This window comes from Meles meles, chromosome 10, assembly GCF_922984935.1.
Source record: "Meles meles chromosome 10, mMelMel3.1 paternal haplotype, whole genome shotgun sequence".
Lineage (NCBI taxonomy): Eukaryota > Metazoa > Chordata > Mammalia > Carnivora > Mustelidae > Meles > Meles meles.
The window spans coordinates 12550385-12574078 of record NC_060075.1 but is presented as its reverse complement, the minus strand read 5'-3'; the positions used below and the strand labels follow the sequence as shown (position 1 = coordinate 12574078).

The window sequence follows — 23694 nt, the reverse complement described above, 5'->3', positions numbered from 1 at the left end:
CTAATCTTGTTTGTCCCTCTTTTTGTCAATAGAGGATTTCTTAAGGTATTCATATGTCTTTGATCTTTTCAAAGAGTATTTGTTAGATTTATTGATCAGCCAAGCTAATATCAAAATACATCCTTGCACTGTAATAATTATCCATGTAGAATTATAGCAGGAATTGACACATATGCCATACCTATAGAATAGTAAGGTTTTGAAGGGTCAGGGGTGGGAGGTTGGGGCAACCTGAGGGTTTTGAAGGGTCAGGGGTGGGAGGTTGGGGGAACAGGTGGTGGGTAATGGGGAGGGCACGTTTTGCATGGAGCACTGGGTGTTGTGCAAAAAGAATGAATACTGTTAGGCTGAAAAAATAAATAAAATGGGAAAAAAAAAGAATAGTAAGATCAAAAATGCATGTTCGTAGTCTCATATATGTGCACTGAAATTCAGCTTGTCAGAAAAACGGCATTTCAAGTCAATAGTGGAAACAATGTGTATTTAATTAATGGTGGTGTCTGTCTCACCTATTAAGCTTGCCAGTTGCACTGTATCATGTGAACTTAGATGTATACCTGGAACAGAGAAGATGCTTATTTCATGTTTTAAACTGATAACTGTTGACACTTGATTATTTTCTCTTTCATTAATTACTCCTTTTACTCATTAATCCTTCATGTAGTTTTTCTGGGTTTATTTTGGTCTTTCCTAATTACTTGGGTGGTAGGTTGAGTTGTTCATCACGTCTGATGTTACTTTCTCTGTTTGATTCCCCCTTCCCTCACCTGTGTCCTCCTTTCACCCTTTTTGGAATCTTCTAGTCGAGTATTACTGTCTGGCCCCACTGGTCACTTCGCCTACCTTTTCTCTCCTCTTCCCATATCTTTGTCCTTGTGTTCTGAGGTAATCCTAAATGTGATTTTAAAAAGAAATTTCTTCTTGTCTTGACATCATTCTCTTTCCTTTTTGTTAGTCAAATATTAAGGAGTTTTAAATCTTTTTGTTCAAAATCTTAACTTCCAATATTCTTTGTTGCTTTTTTTTTCTAATGGAAGCAATAGTTATGTGCCTCTCTCTAAAGATAATAATTATATCTATTTAAAAGGTTTGTAATTTTTTTCCAATTAATTGTTCCTACAATTTGTTTCTTCTGTTTATTAAGTTTGGTGTCTATCATAGCGTTGGTTTCTCTCATGTTTGGTGGTTCTTGGCTGTCATCTTTGTATTTAATTATCTATGACTGCCTGTCCTATGCTGTTGGCTTGCACTGAGTCTTTAGGAGGGAAGGAAAGGACTGCTGGAGAGAACGTGGGTACTTGTCTCGGGTGAGGGGCCTGGCTTATTAGCTGGTGCATTGCCATGTTTTCCAGTTCCCAGCATCTTTCATAACTTCCTTAGTCTCTGAACAAATACTTCATGATGCCCACCAATTAGCCAGAGCTTACCAATAACTATAAGGAATGTCGGATTGGGTAGCTAAATGTTCATGCCGGAACTTCCCAATTAATCATCCAAAACTATGCCCCAGGTTCTCTTCCACTTCCCCACATTGACTTGGCTTGGAGCAGTTCTTTTCCTCCTCTTGTGTTCTAGGTTATGAATATATTTTTCCCTAGAGTCGATAAAGTCTATTTCTTGTGTTTCAGTAATTTCATACCATTTCTGCCCTATTGCATTATAGCTGGCTGCTTTGTAATGGTTTTGTATTTTTTTTAAAGATTTTATTTATTTATTTGACAGAGAGCACATGTAGGCAGAGAGACAGGTAGAGAGAGAGGGGGAAGCAGGCTCCCGGCTGAGAAGAGAGCCCGATGCGGGGCTCGATCCCAGGACTCTGGGATCATGACCTGAGCCGAAGGCAGAGGCTTTAACCCACTGAGCCACCCAGGTGCCCCTGGTTTTGTATTTTTTTCTTAATGATACTTCTGTCACTTCATGTAAATTTAGTTGGGTGGAGAAGTGGATGCCTATGTTTGTTTCAACAGTTTGATTCAATTTGCCATCTATTTTATTTCTTCACTATAACAAAACAACTTTTATGTAAGTGAATATTAAAGTTGTAGGACCTATGAAAATACATCTTACCAAAAAGTAATCATTTTTAAAGCTTTTATTTATTTATTTGATAGAGAAAGCATAAGCAGGGGGAGTGGCAGAGGGAGAGAAAGAAGCAGGGTCTCTGAGCAGGGACCCCAGGTGGGATTTGGGACCTTGGGATCAGGGACCTGAGCTGACGGCAGACGCTTTACTGACTGAGCCACCCAGGCATCCCACATAATAATTTTAAAACTCCATAATCAAACCACTCTGACAAACCACATGTGGATTTTTTTTTACTTTGTGGACATCATGAATTTGTTTATGTTACCCTCTGTCCCAGTTCTGTCTTAATTTATTCTTAATACCTTTGATTTTCTTTTCTTACATTATCTATAAACAGTATATATATATATACTCATATATATATATATATATATAACAGTATATATATATATATACTGTATGTCATTCCATGACCCTTCCTTATGAGAAAGTCTAAACTGGTTGGTCCAATATCCAGCTTACTCATGGTATGAATATTGGGTCCCTCCAGCATGTTTCTCTTACTCAGTGTTCTTGGCACAATAAACTTGTGGTTTTATGAATCTATCATGCATTGCTTGGAATACTTGTCTCCTGTTCCCTTATTTAATCCCTCCCAGTGTACTAGGAGTGGGCTTGCTTTTCACCTACTGGAGGCCTTCCCCACCCTGCTTGCAGTCTTCTAGGCTGTGTACCCTGGCTGGCGTGTGTGTTCCTTTAGCCCCTGGGCACTCTCTGTCCGAGTACTCTCCTCATACTGAAATTGTAAGTACTACTAGACTGTAATGGAAGTTTGCCAAAGACAAGGGCTGCGTCTTATTTATATGTGTTATTAGCTTCTTGTCGGCTAGGCAATAAATGCATATTGGATGGCGGGGCAAATGTGAGAATAAAAGAAGAAGAAATAAATGACTGCATGTAAATGGGACCTATCTTAAATTTTTCTTGGAATAAAATTGGTTATAAATACATAGACGAAACTTTCTTTCCTTCATTTTGTATTATGCTCACTCGGTGCCATTGTTACAGGATGTCTGCAGCCAGCGACATAAGTGCTGCTGGAAACCTGTGCCGGATACTGATGTCCCTAGGTGCTTCTTCCCCAGGAACTGGGGCTATCAAGTCATCAGTAGGCAGAATGATACAAAGACAGGTGAGCATCACCTTGATGAGGTCCCAGGGAATCATTCTCTACGATTCAGATAAACTAACTGCAAAATAAAGTCTAAAAGCTTCCTCCCCCTCTCCCTTTTCCTCCCCCCCATCTCTAGGGTTTACAGTCCAGTTGAAAAAGTTGCCATTCCCATCTCTGTTTGGATATGATGTCAATGAGGCTGGCTTCACAGCTGAATATCAGACATCCAATCGCTTTCATTTTAAGGTCGGTTTGGTAGTTACCACTGAGTACATCTCTGAGGAAAGCAGTGTCCCTACACGGGGTTTAGATCCTTCTCCTTCTGCATAGAGGTGTAGAGGCAGAAGTTGTCTTTGTTCCCTTCGGCAGGAATTTCCCAATGGGATGTGTGGGCTGTTTTGTATTTTGTGGAGGACATGTGCTTGGGTGATTTTTGTCTCACAACTCAAGAAACACGGGATTAAGAATTAGAAACCATTTCCATTGGGGGCTGAGAGTGAGGATCCTTTCTAGCTCTACAAGGACATGGTTTCATCTGGAGTTGGTCTTTCTCTTTTTCTTCTGACAGATCAATGATATCAACAACAGACGCTATGAAGTCCCCCCTGAAATTATTAACCTGTCTGATAGGACTACCAATACCTCCAATTTGAACTATTATGTAGAGGTCATTGATAAGCCCTTCAGCATCAAAATAATGAGGACAAGCAACAAAAGAGTCTTGTGAGCTTTTCAACACTCTTTGTGTATCTTTGAATATACAGCCTCAATATCTTCAATCTGACTTAGTGAGGGTGTATGATGAGATAAGTATGACCTGGGAAAATGTTTGGACCTCAGAAAAATGTAACGTTTTTACTGTAAATCATTAACACTTGTTAACCTGTCATGATTGCGGAGCACAGCATACTAAATAATATGCTAGTGTGTTAAGTTAGATAAACGCACTTGCAGTTAATGTCTATTATGAAACAGGAAATTTTATTATTTTGGATTACCATTCACTTTAGAACTCAGCTTCATTGTTTATCATTCCAAGTTTTTATTCCCTGAGATGTGCCATGAAGAACCTAACAACAGCCTGGGCTTAAACCATAAATTGTGTAGGAGAAGTATAGGGATTCATGTGAATAAAACCTGTATTCAAGTTCTGGCACCAGCAAGTCACTGGTCAGCTTTGGGATGTGAGGCAAAGCATCTCACACCAGCTTCAGTTCCCACATCCATAGAAAGGGAAGGAGAATATCCAGTGTTGCTCTGTAAACGAAGCTATATTCATGAAGCATCCAGAGCAGGTCATGGGATGAAGTAGATGCCCAGCAAGTGTAAGGTCCCATCTGCTCTCTTCCCCTGGCCATCCAACTTGAGTTTCTGGTATCACATCTCCTCTAGAATGAAAGCATCAGAGATACCCTAGAAAGGCCTTCCAAGGTAGTATGAATGTGGATGAGAACACCTGAAACAACAGTTTTCAAAGTGAACAGGGAGAGCAGCGGGTGAGGTCCTGGCAGAGAGAGCTGTTTGGTGACTCCCACTCTTGCCCCATGGCCCAGATTGGACACGAGCATCGGGCCCCTGCAGTTCGCCCAGCAGTACCTGCAGCTGTCCTTCCGACTGCCCAGCACCGCTGTGTACGGGCTGGGGGAGCATGTGCACCAGGAGTACCGCCACAACATGACCTGGAAGACCTGGCCCATCTTCACTCGCGATGCCGCGCCCACCGAGGTGAGCTTCCCTTCCCCCTCCTACTGCTCATGGTAAGGAATCTCTTCTCTCCTTTCCAGAGAGTGACCTAGAGTCAGGCAACCTACAGAGTTCTATCCATATCTTATTTTGTCAAGTTAGATCCATTCATGCTGGATGATACTTGTTCTTGAGGTTTATAAACTCACAATCAGTAATATATCAATTTTTGGGGGTTTAGTTTTGTTTTTTCATTATTATTATTTCTTACTGAGGTATTGCTGACATACAACATTTTATTAGTTTCAGGTGTACAGCATCATGATTTGATATTTGTCTATATTGTGAAATGATCACCACAATAAGTCTAGTTAACATTTGTTACCACACTAGATACAGATTTTTTTTCCCTCATGATGAGACCTTTTTTAAAAATTCAACTAATTAACATATAATATTAGTTTCAGAGGTAGAGGTCAGTGATTCATCAGTAATATATCAATTTTTAAAAATATCCCACTTTTAAAGGAAAATATAATTCAATGACTATATGATGGCCTAATGTATATTAGAAAATCCTTCTGCAAAATAACTATGTTAGTCTTTAATAATTGGGTAGTATCTAAGTGAGAGCATCAGCCAGAACTACTCCCAGTAGAACTTAGTGGGAAAAAAAAATCCTCATTAGTATTATTCTAGGTCTTTGCTAGTTGAAGTATGTTCTGGAGACAGCAGTGTTGGCACCACTTGGGAGGTTGTTAGAAATGCAGAATCTCAGGTCAGAGCCCAGACCTTCTGAACCAGAATATGCACATTAATAAGATCTACAAGTGAACCGCATGTGCATTATGGTGGGTAAAGAGCTGGTCTAGAGCAGTGCCTTTCAACTTATCTATAGTGAAGGATCAGTTCCTTTCTCTCTCTCTCTCTTTTTCTTTTTAATCCTGGGGAAATGAAATAAAATTACTCAAAGACATATAAAATATAAGCTCAAGTTTTAGAGTGAACAGATACAAAATTACTCTTTTAAATTGCTCTAAAAGTTTCTGAACTCATTCTCTTGGGGTGTGTGTGTGTGTGTGTGTGTGTGTGTGTGTGTACTTTCCTTGCTGTTTTACAGCAAAGGGCGTGGGGAGGTACCAGTCCGTGGATAACACTTTGAGAAGCATTGCTTTGTAGAGCATGTCTTGAAGCCTTGATTGCACTGATGATGTTTCCCAAATCTGAGCAAAGGATGCAGGTTTGATGTACCTTGCAAGGGAGGGATGGGGCTGAGGTTTTGGAATTCATATTCCTTGGGAGATGAACAGATCAAGTAGTACATGAACTGGCCCACCCACCAGTATCTGATGCAATGAAGGGAACACACTTACCGAACCAAACAGAGTAGAGCAATACCAGCACATTCACTAAAGCACTTGCTCAAGGCCCCTGACAAACATGCAACCCTAACCATCGTACTAAGCTTGGCTCTCTAGAGCTGAAAATTCCTTGAGTTATGTAGTCACAGATTAGGTAGGTGTCCTTCCTTCCTTCCTTCTTTTATCCTTTCTTCCTTCCTTCCTCTCTCCCTCCCTCCATTTCCTTCCCTCCCACTCTCTCCATTTTCCTTTCTGCCTTTTTTCCCTCTCTTTTTCTATCTCTTTTTCACTCAAAGTAATAATCCACATTATCTCTTTTTATATCAGTGCTCATCACGGCCCTATGAAATGTTCAATATCTTTTTTAAAATTTTAAACTCATTTACTACTGAAGTACTATATATTAATTATAAAAAAATTAGAAAATACAGTTAGGCATAAAGAGGAGATACAAAATTTCTCATAATGACATCATCTTCTGCTAACATTTTATGTCTTTGCAGATATTTTCCAAATTTTGAAAAATAACGTGACCGAGATATAGTTTATATACTATAAAACTCACCTGTTTTAAGGGTACAATTCAGTGATTGCTTAGTACACTACTGAGTTGTGCAGCTATCACCGTAATCCAGTTTTAGAAGATTTTCATCACCCCACTAGGATCCCTCATACCTTTATAGACATAATCCCCCTTCCCACTCTGGTACCCACTTGAGTCCCAGGAAATCACTAATCTATTTTTTGTCTGTATAGATTTGACTTCTCAGGAGATTTCCTATAAGTGGAATCATGCAATATATGGTTGCTTTTGTGTCTTTTTCTTTCACTTAGCATCACATTTATGAGGTTTATGCATGTTGTAGCATGGATCAGTTTTTCATCTCTTATTATTACTAATCATATTCCATGGTATGTATTTTATTTCATTTATCAGTTGATGTTACCATTTCAATACCATTGTGATAGAATACTGAACTATGTCAAGTGTTGACCAAGTACATGTTATATGTGGCTCTTGATTTTATTTTAGGGTAAAGAAAACCATTTTTAACATGTACTACTATTGTTTGTTATCATCTTTCTTGACAGGGCATGATTAATCTGTATGGAGCTCACACATTCTTCCTGTGCCTTGAAGACACCAGCGGCTCCTCTTTTGGGGTGTTTCTGTTGAATAGTAATGCCATGGGTAGGAAGCATCTTTTTATCTCAACAGGAATACATTTTGGGATGTGGCTTTTATAAAAATGACTTTTATGACAAGATCAATGCTTAACAGAATGTGTATTTAACTTACAGTGCTTCTATATGGGAACTCAAAAGTAGCATACTCTTATAAATTCAGCTCATGCTGAAAGTTGTTTCTTTTTAAAAATTTTTTATTTATTTTTTAAATTTCTTTTCAGTGTTCCAGAATTCATGGTTTATGCACCACACCCAGTGCTTCATGCAATATGTGCCCTCCTTAATACCTACCACCAAGCTCGCCCAACTTCCCACCCCCTACCCCTCCAAAACCCTCAGTTTGTTTCTCAGAGTTCACAGTCTCTCATGGTTCATCTCCCCCTCCAATTTCTCCCAATTCCTTTCGCCTCTCCATCTCCCCGTGTCCTCCATGTTATTCCTTACGCTCTACAAATAAGCAAAGCCATATGATAATTGACTCTCTCTACTTGACTTATTTCACTCAGCATAATCTCTTCCAGTCCTATCCATGTTGATACAAAAGTTGGGTATTCATCCTTTCTGATGGAGGCATAATACTCCGTAGTATATATGGACCATATCTTCTTTATTCATTCGTCTGTTGAAGGGCATCTTGGTTCTTTACACAGTTTGGTGACTGTGGCCATTGCTGTTATGAACATTGGGGTATGGATGGCCCTTCTTTTCACTACATCTGTATCTTTGGGGTAAATACCCAGTAGTTCAATTGCAGGGTCATAGGGAAGCTCTATTTTTAATTTCTTAAGCAATCTCCACACTGTTTTCCAGAGTGGCTGCACCAACTTGCATTCCCACCAACAGTGTAAGAGGGTTCCCCTTTCTCCACATCCTCTCCAACCCCTGTTGTTTACCGTCTTGTTAACTTTGGCCATTCTAACTGGTAAAGGTGGTATCTCAAGGTGGTTTTGATTTGAATCTCCCTGATGGCTAATGATAATGAACATTTTTTTCATGTGTCTGTTAGCCATTTGTATGTCTTCATTGGAGAAGTATCTGTTCATATCTTCTGCCCATTTTTTGACGTGATTATCCGTTTTGTGTGTGTTGAGTTTGAGGAGTTCTTTATAGATCTTGGATATCAGCCTTTTGTCTGTAGTGTCATTTGCAAATGTCTTTTCCCATTCCATGGGTTGCCTCTTTGTTTTGTTGACTGTTTCTTTTGCTGTGCAGAAGCTTTTGATCTTGATGAAGTCCCAAAACTGAAAACTTCTTTGGGGTTCTCTTTTGATGCAGTATTTTCCATAATATTCTGTACATAATAAGATGCATTGACAGGTCCAAAAGATACTTGTAGATTTCAACACATAAACCAGGTTGTCTAAGCAACAAGGCTGTGTTCTATAAGCTCTTTCTCAGAGTTCATCCCTTCCCTACTCCAGAATCTTCTCCCTCACGCTTCTGGACTAGTGGCACCTTAATAAGGGCTTGTATTTATTTATTTATTTATTTATTTATTTATGTATTTATTTTGGTGAGTGGCTCATCTATAAAATTTTTAAAACCTTTCCATTATGTTAAATCACTCACAAATTCCAGACATTTGTATTGTAATACAACCAGATTAAAATAGAATTTGTTCTTAATTGAATTTAAGTAAAATAAAATAAAATTATAACAAAAAAATAGAATTGATTCTGCTTTCTCTTAAAAAAATCAATTCTTCATTAGTGTTTTACTCACTTAATATTATGATAAATTTCAGCAATCCAGAAAAAAAAGGAAACATGATTTTCATCTCTTACAAAATGAGACTGAAATTGTTTCGGATAACTCAGATATTAATATTCCAGAGAAAAGTATATTTGCAACCATGAAATTCTTATAACTCTCATTTTAATCCTTTCAGAGGTGACCCTGCAGCCTGCTCCTGCGATTACTTACCGCACAATTGGGGGCATCCTTGACTTTTACATATTCCTGGGAAATACTCCAGAACAAGTGATTCAGGAGTATCTGGAGGTATGGGCTTTGGCTTGAAGAGAGTTATAAATGGAAATGGAAACAGTGTTTTCTGTATCAGACATGGTGCTCAAAACAGTAGTTTTTAAATGTTTAGACATGTCTATATTTATTGTTTCAGCTCATTGGACGATCATTCATGCCTCCCTACTGGAGTCTTGGGTTCCAGCTTAGTCGCAGGAACTATGGTGGCATCAATGGGTTGAAGAAGGTTGTGGATCGAAATCGTGTAGCTCAGATCCCTTATGTAAGTTGGAACTTCTCTTAACATGTGTAAGGCACCACTTCCTATCTTTTAGTTTTTGCATCTGATTCAATGTATTAGGAAGAAATACAGAGAGGTGGATAGATAGATAGATATGTACATACATATGTAGACAGACAGACGAACAGGCATACTTAGGGTCAGAAATTTGCATGCTAAGTTACCTGTGTCATCACAGAAACAGCAGTTTATGGAGTCGGGTGCATATGGTTTTGAAGTTTGGCTTTACTTCTTTGCAAAGATTTAGCTTTACCTCTATCAGTGTTGGGCTAGTTAATTAGCATCTCTGAGACTTAATTCCCCTTTTATAAAATGAGAATGTTTTATATTCTCCAGTCCATTATATTCTACCAGTCCATTGGTGGACTGGTAGTGAGGAATGCCTTACACTAGGCATGGAAGGCAGGTAGTACAGAGGATGAACTCCATCCAAATTCATTGTTATTTTATGGAAGAAAACATCACCTGGGTGATATGGTTAACAAGAGCTGACGACTGTAAAAATGACTCACAGGAAGTGAGTTTTTCATAGTAACCTTGAACACTCCTTCCAGATCTGGCAGACACTAATTTTGAAAGCTCAGTGGCTGCCAAGTATTTATGATGTTCAGTGTCCACTAGTAAATAGATAATTATTAAGTATAGCCTACTTGATAAATTCCTCCAGGAGATGCAGAATGCCTTTAATGAAGTTATCAGAACAGTTTATTTGGGGCTAGATCTTTGGAACTGTGTTGCAAACATTTATTTGTTTAGCATGTGAAGGAAGAAGGTGCAGGTGGAAATGACTTTGGCCTGATCTCAGGATTTAACAATGTCCTCTCAGGGCAGCAAGGAGAGCAGGCAGGGAGATGACTCTTTCCGGGGAGAAAACACACCTGCTGTGGTGTTTTGCTATTAAGAGGAAATTGATCATGTGTTTCATTTAAATGCTCCCAAATCAATACCCACAAACACTCAATTCCAGGAGGGATCAGGCCAAAGTTTGCCCCATGGTTATTATTTTACAAGGTGCTTTCACAATCATGGTTAAACATCATTTATTGGTATTTTGTAAATATCGCTGCATAGTTGATAACTTTTCTAAGGTCACTACAACTAGCTAAATGGCAGGACCAGGATTCAAAAATAGTTCTTTTGATGACCTGTGATATTTATTTCAATCTATACCCTATATATATTTCAATCTAAACCCTGTACCTCTGGTGCGAAGGGCTTTTCTGAGGTGCTGCTCATTCATGAACAAAAGAGCTTTCCTTCCGCGGACTGGCTCTTTGCCACCATGTGGGAGTGGAGGCACCTGAGTACTGACTGCCTAGTGTTAGAACAGGTGTGCTGTATTGGCAAGAGGCCACCAGCTTCCAGGCATGGAAGCTAGAACCTTCTAGACACATGAGGAACATTTTCTTTGAAGACCTTCAGATGTTCTTAAAGTTGTGGCAGTTTGGAAAAAAGAGCACCTGGACTCAAAGATCCTATCACGAAAGCCCCAGTTGACCCCACCCACCCATGCATATGACCTCGGGAAATGTCAGTCAACCCCTTCACATTTCAGTCTTCTCACCAAGAATGACACCTGCTCCTCACAGATTGGTATGCAAACACTAAAGTAATCTATGTATGAGACTTTGGTGAATTAAAGCTCCGCCCCTCTGTTGTTTATCTTTGTGAGTTATTATTCTAACAGTTCTATAGAGCAAGAAGACTGTTTTCTCCTCTTATGATATATTCTAGCTTAATGTTTAGGGTCCGAGCTAGCACATAGTTACATCATTACTCATATACTCACCCAAACAGATATTTAAAGAGCACCTGTTTTATGTCCAGCATCCAAGCTCTCATGTTGCAGGAATGAATAAGACACAGTCCCTACCCTCAACTTCCTCCCAATACCTCATGACATGCATCTGTCAGGATAAAGTAAAAAAGCTGCAACCTAAGAGTGCCCGCATCTTTCAGAAGGGGCTTATTCTAGGAGGTAGCCAAGTCCTGGAAGTTCAAGGACCATTTAGAATTATGGCTTCAGGGGCACCTGGGTGGCTCAGTAGGTTAAGCTTCTGCCTTTGGCTCAGGTCCTGATCTCAGGGTCCTGGGATCAATCCCTGTGTCAGGCTCAGTTTCTCCCTCCGCTCCTCCCCCTGCTCATGCTCTCTCTCTCTCTCTAAGTGAATAGAATCTTAAGGAAAGAGGAAGGAAGAAAAGAAAGAAATATGGCTTCAGTTTTAGTGAGCAAGAACCAGAGCTATGATACCTTCAGTTAGCACAGTGATATTTCCTAGGTTCTAACTGGCTGGCATTATCTTTCAGGATGTCCAGTACTCTGACATAGACTACATGGATGGAAATAAGGATTTTACTACTGATGAACAGGCTTTCCCTAATCTCACAAATTTTATCAACGACTTACATAAACAAGGACTGAAATATGTAATCATTATGGTATGTTCAAACAAGTCTGTTGCCTCATTTTCTCTTTCAAAGTACCAAAGAAAGTGATAAAAATAATATTTGTTATCATATTTATTTATTAGAATCCCGGCATCTTAAATAACTCTGACTACCAGCCCTATACGAGTGGAAGCCACAAGAGAGTATGGATCTTGGGGGACAATGGTTTTGTCATTGGGCAGGTAATTTTGCAAGGGATCAATAAATTACAGTCATTTGGGGAAGTCTGTACTTTTGTTATGAAAGTAAGTAGAAGGCGTGTTGTAGTATCATTATTACTGATTTCATGGTTTTAGAGACTTCTTTTATTATTATTTTTAAAACAGTAGATGTAATAGTAAAATGATTAAAATGCTGAAGGATTTTTTAAAAAATTGAAATATATTTGACATATGACATTGTGTAAACTTAAGATGTACAGCATGTTAATTTGATACATTTGTATATTGCAATGATTCTCATTGTGGCGAGAGCACTTCTACCGTATCACATAATTATCATTTCTTTTTTTGTGATGGGAAATATTAATGTCTAGTCTCTACAAAGCTAGCCCCTCACCTTTGGACTATAGATATTTGAGAAGCAATGTAGTGTAAGAAAAAAATTCATTTATTCTTCAAGTCCTTCTGCCTCTCAATTTCTCTCTTTCCCAAGACAATATGTTTGGCTACAATAATGTAACAGGAGGCTCATAGTCTAACATGAAACCTTTCTCAGCTAATGTAGTTTTATTTTAAATGAGATTTATAGAGCCCAGCCTTTATGCAGGCATTGGAGTAGGCTGATTAGAAGCCTAATTTCCAGTGTACTTTACATCAATTCATGGAGGCAACTTTCTATTCCAGTTACATATAGGGTCAGCCCTAGCTGGTTGGATTATGTGACATTTATGAAAACTGATACTTAATCTGAGAGTTTATGTGGCTACAAGTTGTGCTGCCCCTGGGCAGTTTACTTTTCAAAGCTGTGTTTTCAGGTTTATCCATGCCCCTTAGTCTAACTGCTCACTTAATTCCTATCATTGATTTTATTTATAATACTTAATTCTATTTATTTGTTTTTCATTGAGTCTAACCTTCTATGAAACAGTAGTTTCCTTCCTTCCCCAAACCAATGCTTTGATTTTATTGTTTTATTTGAAGTGAATTTCTAAAAAAAATCAGACCAGTATTCATATATAAGTACAAAATCAGAGCCCATGGTCACATAAACATGATTTTGATTATCTAAAAAGTAGATTATCCAAACCTGTGAGTCATTTCAGTAGTACTCATATTTGAGTGGTACACAATTGGTAATTTGTATATAATTACAAGAATTTAATTAGTTGCCTCCATTGACCTACAAATAACATCAAACATTTGATCTGAGATGTTGGCAGAGGTAGAAGTCTTGGAGGTGGGTGGAGGTTTATTACAAAGGTGTTTGGGGGGTGCCTGGGTGGCTCAGGTGTTTAAGCATTCGACTTAGGTCATGATCTCAGGGCTGTGAGATTGAGCCCCCCATCGGACTCTGAGCTGAGCCTGGAGCCTGCTTAAGATTCTCTCTCTCCCTCTCCTGACCCTCCTCCCACCCCAACTCATACTCTCCCTCTCTCTAAAATAAACAAAAAATAAATAAATAAATAAATATATTTGGTTGGAATGAAATTTGCTGGGCCTACTCTAGATAATGTTGCTGCCTATTTTTCTATAGGCACACTGCCTATTTCCTAAGTTCAAAATTACCTCTAATTATTTGGTGTCCTATCACCTAACACAAGAGACCAGGAGTTCAATCCACTGAAACTGAGAATTTTAAGATCTTATGTTGAGTTTTAAGAAGTCTCTGCAACATATAAAAACATATATATGTAATATTATTATAAAATATATATAATATATGACACATAATATATATTACTATATAGAGAATATATATTTTATATATATAATATATATATAACCTAATGACAACTTATAAGTTTGTTGGGAACATAAATAAGAATGTAAGCAAAAAAGCTTGCATCCTATCCATTCAGAGTTTTCAGTAATTTGGCTGTAAGTTTCTATCTTTGCACTATTTATGGAAAATGTTAAAAGCAACATCGGTAGGAACAGATTAGGAAGAAAAGAGAGGATAAGAAATACTGGACCCGAGTAAGAAGCACAAAATTCATTTCACCATTTAAAACAGATAATTTCTCTATCTAAATCAAATGTATCATTTATAAACATCATTATTCAAAGTGGGTTTAAATGACCTTTAATTACACATTAAGTGAATCTAGTCATTCTCTCCTAAAATCTTACCCAGTTAGACGGATGAGTGTTTTTAGACTCTGCTCCTAGCTGGTCTGACATCATGAAATTTTATTTTTATTTATTTATTTATTTATTTATTTATTTATTTATTTATTTTTATTTGTTTATTTTCAGCGTAACAGTATTCATTGTTTTTGCACCACGCCCAGTGCTCCATGCAGTACGTGCCCTCCCTATTACCCACCACCTGGTTCCTCAACCTCCCACCCCCCCGCCCCTTCAAAACCCTCTGGTTGTTTTTCAGAGTCCATAGTCTCTCATGGTTCATCTCCCCTTCCACTTTCCCTCAACTGTTTTTATGTTTTCATTGAAAAAAGACATCTGATGGCTTCTCATGTATTTAATTGGCTGTTTTTCCTTTCCTTTTGGCTTCTTTTGGTTCCTTGCATCTAGTTTACTATTTAGTTTGGGGGGAAATTTTGATTCTGAAATGATAAGATGCCTGGGGCTCCTGGTGGCAGAAGCCGTAGCAGCAATGAATGTGTCATGGTCCTCAGGCAAACCCATTGCCACTGCCTTCTTCTTTGTTCTCTAGGGATACCCCGGATGGACAGTGTTTCCTGATTATAGTAATCCGATTTGCACTCAGTGGTGGACGGAGCAGTTCAGTGAATTTCATAAAACTCTCGAGTTTGATGGAGTATGGATTGTAAGTGTTATTCTGGAATCAAACTTCTTTTGGAAACGGATAGTCCAAGATTTGAGAATGAGCTTTGACCCTGATCTGTAACAAAATAGTTTCCTTGACATAGTGGTATTTAAAATCATTTTACTTAATGCAGAACTTATATGCAGTAAAACAGACCCCTCAAAACCCCAGATTTTAATTCTGGATCTGCCACCAACTGATTATTTCTTTTTTGAGAAAGTCCTTTATTTTCCCAGAGTCTCAACTTCTTCCTCCCTTAACTGTCCTTCAACTGTGTAATGAGCGGCTGTCACACCGGTTCATTAAAATTTAAAGTCAATCAGAACAATTTAATGAATCCCTTTTATTTTGTAGGTAAGGTATTTCTTTGAAATTTGGAAATTTGGAAATTTGAGATATTTCTTTGAAATTTGGAAAATTATCTCCGTTAGCAAGATTAAGCATCACCTATTTTTAATCCATTTTAAAGAGACAGATTTGGTTTCTGTTATATCTTCTTGCCCCTCACTGAGTGGAATAAAAAACAGGGGGAATTATAAAACGGAAATACTCCTCTGTCTTAGGTTCTTTCGAACAGCACTGAAACATTAACAGCTACATAAAACTCACATTATTCATAAGGTAAGAATCAGCCTGTGGAAATGGTATCGCTTAATTAGCTAATTGAGATTACTATATAAAAGGTAAAATGTGCCCGAGAGCACTTTGGGTTGGAGGGCACCTTCGACACAACCCAATCCAAAAGATGAAACAGAGGGCAAGAAGATTTAGGCAGATTACTCAAGATCCCAGTCAATAAGAGGTCACAGACGTGGGGTTTCCAGTTCGGTAAACCTTCCTGGACGACTAACCCTGCATCTGTAACCAACCCTTCCCCTTGTCCCTTTTGTGTGTCGTTGAAGGAAATGGATGAAGTATCCAGCTTTCTCCACGGTTCCGATCGCGAGTGTGAATATAATACCTTCAACTTTCCTCCTTTTACTCCCCGTAAGTTGTCACAAGATACACTTAGAGCACACTCCACAGCACTCCACGTGGCCTAGAACGGTCTCGGTTCCCAGGGCAGGGGGTCTGTGGACACGCTGGCGGCTCCCCTACCAAAGCCCTTCCTGCGCGCACCGGGGCCTCCGGCCACCTGCTGACCGCTGGAACCGAGGGCGAGCAGGTGGTGTGCGCGCCTCCCCCAAAGGCCCCGCGTCCTCCCATCCTGTTTGTGGTCTCCAAACCTCTCAGGCAAATGGTTTCGGTTTTCAACTTTATGAGAATTCCAGAATACTGTAAGGTCCAAACCACCTTCCAGTGAAGTAACTCTGTAATTTTGTGAACTTTTTTTTTCCTCATTAGCCACAATTTAAAATATTCATTGTTCCTTTTAGTTTCTTCTTAATTTAAGTCTCATTCTTAGACTTTCCAGTCCTGATTTCAAAAGTGTGTATGTGTGTGAAACAGTAACGGATAGATTGTGCTGTGGAAACACGTGAACCCCAGTATCTCAGTGGATTAACACCATAGTTTATTTTTGGCTCATCTACTCCAGCGTGAGATGCATGGCTCTCATCCCCGCAGTGGCTCAGGGATCTTGTTGGTTCCATGGTTTGGTTCTCCGTCTCAGAGTCCTTTGTTTACAGCTTCCTGGGCGAAGGAGAGAGAAGGTGGAGGAGTGTTACTGGCAGGCCTCTAAGTTGGGTGTGTTCAATTTGCTCGCATTTCTTTGCTCAGAATCCAATCACTTATTCTCAGTTTAACCTTGAGCGAAAGTGTGAAATATAATCTTAACTCCCCCAGGAAGAGAACACAGCCTTGGTGAGCATCTGGCTTGTCGCTGCCAGTTAATTCTGGTTTGTCCACTTCACCTGAACCTTGGGCCGTAGGTGACCTGTTTCTTTAGCCCCTTTTGGTCTCCAGAGGAGTGGAGAACTTTTTAAGGAGGAATCTTGGCTTGGAACCATTTAATTTCTTGTAAAATCTACTGTTTGCTTGTCTGCTTATTCCTCATTCTTCTCTCCTCAGTCCGTGACCCCCTTCCCCATTTCCCCCCCTAGGGATCACTTTACCACGTTTCCCTTTTAATCTGTTAATCTTCTTCTTAGAGAGAGCCAAGTTTTTTGTTTTTTTGTGTGTGGCTTTTTTTTTTTTTTTTCTGTAGAAAACTGCAGTCTCATCCCCTTCTGCCTGCTTCTGGCAAGCACTTCACACCCCAGGTCCCAGCATTTCAGTCTGTGCTAGCCAGGACCTTCTAGGGGCTCTGCTGTGATCTCACCTTTTCAGGATTAGACAGTACAATTAGCATGATAAAGACTTATATCACCTTTGACCCTGGAACAATTTTAGTGTTTTTTGCTTATCATGGAAGTGGTTGTGAGTCTCATTCCACAAACCAAGCTCTGTCGAAACTATAAATTTCATAATGTTTTATCATTCAACTTTGTTTCTGATTAAGTTGGCTGGTGAGATTCTGTTGGACTAGTAGGAAAAAGTCAACATCAGGGTTTCCTGGTTCCTCTACTTTCTGGAACTGGGCTTCATACTGAGGCCCTATATCGATGGCAAGGCTTGATGAAGGGGAGCTGATGTGGTGCCCAGCTATAGGTCCAGAAGGATGAGAAGGAAAGAATGAGATTCTAGGCTACAAGGCAGAAAATATTGAGCGTTTTAGGTATGAAAAGAGAAAATAATGGTCAGACAGTGGTGATTTTAGAAGCAGGATCTGGGTTCTTATATATGGAACCACCTAAGTCTCATATCTCATTTCTTTCTTTTTCTTTTTTTATGAGAGATCACAAGTAGGCAGAGAGGCAGGCAGAGAGAGAGAGAGAGAGAGAAGCAGGCTCCCTGCTGAGCAGAGAGCCTGACTCAGGGCTTGATCCCAAGACCCTGAGATCATGACCTAGGCCGAAGGCAGAGGCTTAACCCACTGAGCCTCCCAAGGGCCCCTCAAATCTCATTTCTAAAAAAAAAAAACAAAAAAACAATACCTAACTGGGGTTGAATGCCTATAACGGAAGAGTAAAAGTATTTCCTTCCCACTGCCTTCATCTCTGTTCCTTACACAATTCTTCTTGATCAAATATGTGTAGAGAAATGTGCTGCTTTATTTATATTTCATTTCGGGCCAAATTCCCATTGCTCTCCGCTCACTTCCCAGTTGCCTCCACCCAGCACCATGTTTTATGGGCTCCAAGGGAATGCACCTTAATTTTAACGATCTGTCTTAGAGTGGGGCTTAGTGTGGGTCCCAGATAGGATGTAGCATTTAGGACAGAATTTAAAACCGGAATGGATTTTGTCAGGTGGAGATTGAGTGGGAAGGTACAATAACTGGGAAGCAAATAATTGGGTCATTATTTTGTTAGAGCTGATTGACAGGAAAGTGCTTCACGGATGACTGTTTCCTCATAGGAATTCTGGACCGCTTGCTTTTTGCAAGAACCCTGTGCATGGATGCAGAATTTCGGTGGGGTCTTCATTATGATGTCCACAGTTTGTATGGCTACTCCATGGCAAAAGCGACAGACTTGTAAGCACTTGGTTTTCGCCAATTTCTGTGTAGGGGAGGTGGGAGGCAGAGGGTTTTGTGTATCTTCCATAAGTATGTTTTTCAAATATATTTTGTAGTTGTAAGTTATGCAACTCAGATCTTAGAGGGTACTGAGGAGCTCTTCTCAGAGAGCCCCTTGGTGCCCGTGTGAAATTAGTTTTGATTGGCTTGTGACTAGGGGACCTTCCGTAGATACTGGTAGGCAACAATGTGCAACGTATTTAGAGCCCCCAGCTGGAAGCCAGTCTTGTTACCAAACCACTCCAGGGTTGCCTGATTTGGCAAAAGAAAATATAGGACCCAGTTAAATTTGTAGTGGACATATTTACACTAAAAAGTATGTATTGTTTACATTAAATTCAAGTTTGCCGGAGTGTCCCTTGTCTACCTGGCAGGGCTACCCACACCCTCCTGGCGTCTCTCCTCACTGGCTGCCCCAGGCTCCCTCTCAGTTCTCCTGTCTGCAAACATACACTTATCTTTAAAAACCTCTTTTCAGATGTTCTAGAAACCTTCCTGTCAGTTCTAGGAAAAGATTATTTCCCTTTTTTTATGTTACCTTTGTTTGTATTAAAATATACTCGATATACAAAAATCTTGTATTATAACATTTAGGCAATCCCCTCCTTTTTTTTTCTTGCTGGACTGCAAGTGAGGGAAAAGTTGTCCCTGTAACTTCAGCCTGAGGAATAGCATGTGTACTTAAGGCGTGTGTTGCACAGCTGCCTGGCCTGAGGTAGAGACGTCAGGAAGGACCTGCAGGGGATGGGTGAGTTGGAGGCAGGAACCACCCCTGTTTTGTTCTCCAGCACTGTTTTGCCTTCCTGACTTTGTATTATGTGGGATTGTCCAGGTGAGAGAGTGTCCTTGTCTAATAAATGCAAAAGTTTTGATCTCCATAAAAGAAACTTCAAGAAGAAGGACACATGTTTCTGATCTTGTTATCCTCTCTTTTCTGACCTCTGTCTCTCTCACTCTGCCTTTCCTGGGAAATAAGCTCTAAGAATAAGGCTCAGTTACCTCAACTTTGAAACTAGAGGCTTGGATGAATGTTTCCCATAGTTCCTTCTTATTCCAATCTATTTCAACTCTAAAATGCTTCTATCTAAGAATGGAGGGCGGGAGGGAGAGTGGTTACAGCCTCGGGTGAGAAAGGATGGGCTGGAGGAGGGAAAGAGAGTTGCAAGTTACTTTATTGCTTGTGTCTCCATGTAATAAAAGTGCTGTAAGATTGTGATGGGGTTGGTTAAGGTTAACATAATCTAATAGCTATGATTAACAGTTAAAAGATAACTAAGATGGAGAAGGTTAAGTGCCCTTCTAAGCTCTCTGGGTCAGATAGAATGACCTAAGTTCCCAGAGAATAGTGGGGATAAGTGGAACTTGGCCTCTGAACAGGGTGCCAAGTTGCAAAAAAACAAAAAACAAACAAACAAAAAAAACCCCAAATATGTGTTTTGTTCAGTGGGATCTGAGTACCAGCAACATTTAAGCCATAGATCTGATTGGTATTTGGCTCAACCTTCCTGGAAGTATTGTCTGGGACAGTGGTTACCCTAAGAAGGTACTTCTCCCTTTGAGCTGAAAGTGGAAAGACCAGATCCCCTCAGAGATCGGGACCAATGATAAGCCAGCCAGACCTGAGGGACAGAAAAGAGAGACTTGAGGATCTCTGAATAAGATTGTTTCTCTACTCTGGAAAACAGAGACTTATCTAATCGGTGGTACCATAAAGGTCTGCCTCTACATAAACCTGTAACCTCAGATAACTTTATCCACTTTTCGGTTTCACTCTGTACAACCTGAATGTGTTTCTTTCATGGTCGGTGATTACAGAGTGCTATAAACCCTCTAGCCAATGGTAATAAAGGCAAAGTACCTGCTTGTTGAGATCAAAGACATGAGGGTAGGAGTTGAAGAGTGAGTGTTCTCCTTTATGCTGCCTTTATTTTTTGGTCATTAAATTGTCAGAAGGGAAGACTTCATGCTTTCAAACCCATCCTCTCTTTCAGAATTTTCTGCCTTTTGCCATTCTTTCATGTTGCCATTATAGACTCCAAATAAGGTAGTACTCAGGAGTATGAAGTTGGGTGAGCATTGTTGGCTAGGACAGTGTCTGTGAGAGACTGGCCAGGGTCTGGGGATATACTTGTCTCAAGCACGGACTGAAAGGAAAGATAGAAGCAGCAATTGTGGTTCAGGTATCACCATCCCATTGTTGTAATTTTGTTTAATTTCAGATCGCTAAAGGAAGGTATGAGCTGCTGCTTAGCATGGAAGGGGAAAGAAAGGAGAGGCATTTCAGGAAAGTGCTTATGCAAAAGAATATTCAGAATAAACGCTAAGCAAGAAAACTTATATCTTACTGTGTTGTTACCCCACCTCACATCCCCTCTCTCCTGAAGTAATTGTCTTTCTGAATTTCATGTTCTCAATCCCTTTGCTTAATCTTTTATAGAGTCTTATTTGATATATGATATTTTGTTTGTAGTACAATGAAAATAATATTTTATATTTTAATTGCATTCAACTTTATAAAGTCTCTTTTGAGACTTACTCAATTAAAATTATTATTATTTTGTATAGATTAAGATTTCCCAACATGGAGAATTGCTAATAATAAGTTCTAAAGCTTTAGAGGAACCCAGCTGCTTAGAACCCAGCTGGTGTACAAACTGTTCCAGCAGAGGCTTCAGAGTTCCAGCCTGAGCTGGTGTTGTGCTAGACAGGATTGATTATAGAGGGGCAGCAAGACATGGAGACAAGGGACACTGGAAAAGCTTTGTCTAGGTGGAAAAGATGGAGTCAAGAACTCAAGACATGGCCACAATGAATTGTTGATCAAAAGGGCCAGAACACAGTCAGATCCAATAAGAGAAAGAGAGGCCAGGAGCATAAAGACATTTTTGGGGGGACTAGACGGTAGAGGTTTGGACTATCTTATATGAAGTCTGAAACCTTATTCAGAAGTGGGAAAGAAGCTCCTAAAAATACTAAATCTTAAATATAAGATACTAAAAAAAGTACTAAATCTTAAAAATACTAGATAGTGGGCATTAAGGAGGGCACATGGTGTAATGAGCACTGGGTGTTTAATGCAACTGGTGAATAACTCAACTCTCCATCTGAAAATAATGATACACTCTATGTTAATTGAATTTAAATAAAATAAGATAATAAAAAATGCGAAACAAATTCGCTCACCTAGTTTATGGAGTCCTGATGTTTTTTCTGTTTGGTTGGAAAGCCCATTGCTCCCCTTGGGTACAGGTGAGTCCTAGATATTCACAGCTCACTTCACATTCAATAGATTGTATTCCTTTTCAGGGCCATGAGGAATATCTTCCCCAACAAAAGTAACTTGATCTTATCCCGTTCTACTTTTGCTGGATCTGGCAAATACGCTGCACATTGGTTGGGGGACAATGCAGCCACATGGGATGATATCCGATGGTCCATCCCTAGTATCCTTGAGTTCAACCTGTTTGGTATCCCCATGGTGAGTTTTACTCTCAACAAGGAACTTTTACCTTTTGTTCTTCGGCATTCTTTCCTTTATTAGTCTTTTGCGATGTTAAAAACCAAGGGCATTTATGTCTCCCTGTGGTATGTATTAGAAAATCCATTTTTATATGTGGCATGAACCGTCTTTTGAGGATAGAATGGTAAAACATTATTGTTGGGTAGTTGTCCATGGAGTCTTTGAAGTCAGCATGGAGACACCGTAAGTAAAATATGTGAGCATCCCAGAAAATTCCATTAGCAAAGCATCAGTGAATAACAAAGTGTGAAATTGGGAACTGAACATTGAAATGAGCTCTCGTCAGCTGATTCATCATGCACATTTGTTGCTTTTGTACCTTTGGCTGGCTCTGAAAGTCTGGGACCTCTGTCAGCATAGAATGATGGGAATTAGATTTTCCCCCTTTACCACATAGGAATACGGTCAATGCTTGTGGTATTATCACTGACCATTGTCTTTCGTATGTGTGCTAATTCTCCAGGTAGGTGCCAACATCTGTGGTTACACCAAAAATGCCACAGAGGAGCTCTGTACAAGATGGATGCAGCTTGGAGCATTTTATCCACTCTCGAGGAATCACAACGGGCCTGGGTTCAGGGTAAGATCCCCAAGAGAAGCAATGGAAACTTCTTGGATTGTCTAAAGTACTTGTTCTCAAAAAGGATTGAAAAAAAAAAAAAAAAACCATACATCTTGGCCATTAGTACAAAAGGAGAACAGATAAATTTTGGGTCATAGACCTAAAGAGCAGAGTATTGGGATAAGGGTTCATGGCATGTATGTATGTATCAAATGATTTTATTGCGATTTATATTGATTTTCTTAACTCACCGATGAAGGTGAGGAGGGTTGCTAGAATTTCAGTGGTGCCGCTATCACTTCTTTGACCATCTGTGTCAGATGGGACAGGTGGAGTGCATTGGTATTTTACCTCGAACTATACAAGGGAAACCACTTCTAGTACGGAGGAGCAAGGAGGGATGATTTAGGCAGTGGCAGGCTAGGGATCTGAAGATTTTTTTCACCTTGTTACACCAGTCTATCTTTCTATGAATGATTTGTGAGACCCTGCCCTCCTTCCAAAATCTTTAGTTGTTTTTTTTTTTTTTTTTAATGGGTGAGTATATAGAAGTGGGCTCAGAACCCCTCTTAAGGAGATGTCTAGGACAATTGCAGGAGCAAGTAAGGTGGAATGTCCTTTACTTTAATGAAGTAATCTGCTTTGGGAGTGTTTCAGAATTGAGTAGGTTAGCTCTTAATAGGCTCAATGAGGTAGCTTACTGATGATCATTTTAGCTGCCCTTCTTGGCTTTGTCTCTAACATGGGAAAGATTTACAACCAAATCACCAAAGTATTTTATCCCCAGACTGTCTTAGCCATTTACGAGCTGGAGAGAGTTGGGTTATTTCTGAACTTCTAAACTGGTGGCTGGGAGCAGGTTTGGCAGATTGCCTTCCCCTTGAGATGGCCTGGAAGGAGTTAAATAAGAACATTCAGACCACCTAGCTTGCTAAGTTTCAGTCCTTGTTTTCCTC

The 23694-nt window shown here is 39.6% G+C and overlaps 1 protein-coding gene across 6 annotated transcripts in view; it reads left to right on the top strand.

Annotated features, from left to right (window-relative positions):
- The window catches only part of MGAM2 (maltase-glucoamylase 2 (putative)), a 93050-nt gene that overhangs the window by 14444 nt on the left and 54912 nt on the right, over positions 1-23694 (top strand). For 5 of the 6 annotated variants that reach the window (XM_046020169.1, XM_046020167.1, XM_046020166.1 and 2 more), the window contains exons 4-17: positions 3094-3217; positions 3336-3445; positions 3768-3922; positions 4753-4924; positions 7336-7435; positions 9320-9432; positions 9554-9679; positions 12005-12136; positions 12229-12327; positions 14984-15097; positions 16000-16084; positions 18497-18614; positions 21963-22134; positions 22640-22756. In XM_046020169.1, coding sequence (XP_045876125.1) covers positions 3094-3217; positions 3336-3445; positions 3768-3922; positions 4753-4924; positions 7336-7435; positions 9320-9432; positions 9554-9679; positions 12005-12136; positions 12229-12327; positions 14984-15097; positions 16000-16084; positions 18497-18614; positions 21963-22134; positions 22640-22756 — 1737 coding nt within the window. Of the gene's footprint in view, positions 1-3093; positions 3218-3335; positions 3446-3767; positions 3923-4752; positions 4925-7335; positions 7436-9319; positions 9433-9553; positions 9680-12004; positions 12137-12228; positions 12328-14983; positions 15098-15999; positions 16085-18496; positions 18615-21962; positions 22135-22639; positions 22757-23694 lie in introns of those variants that run through there. The other variant, XM_046020170.1, reaches the window with a different exon arrangement.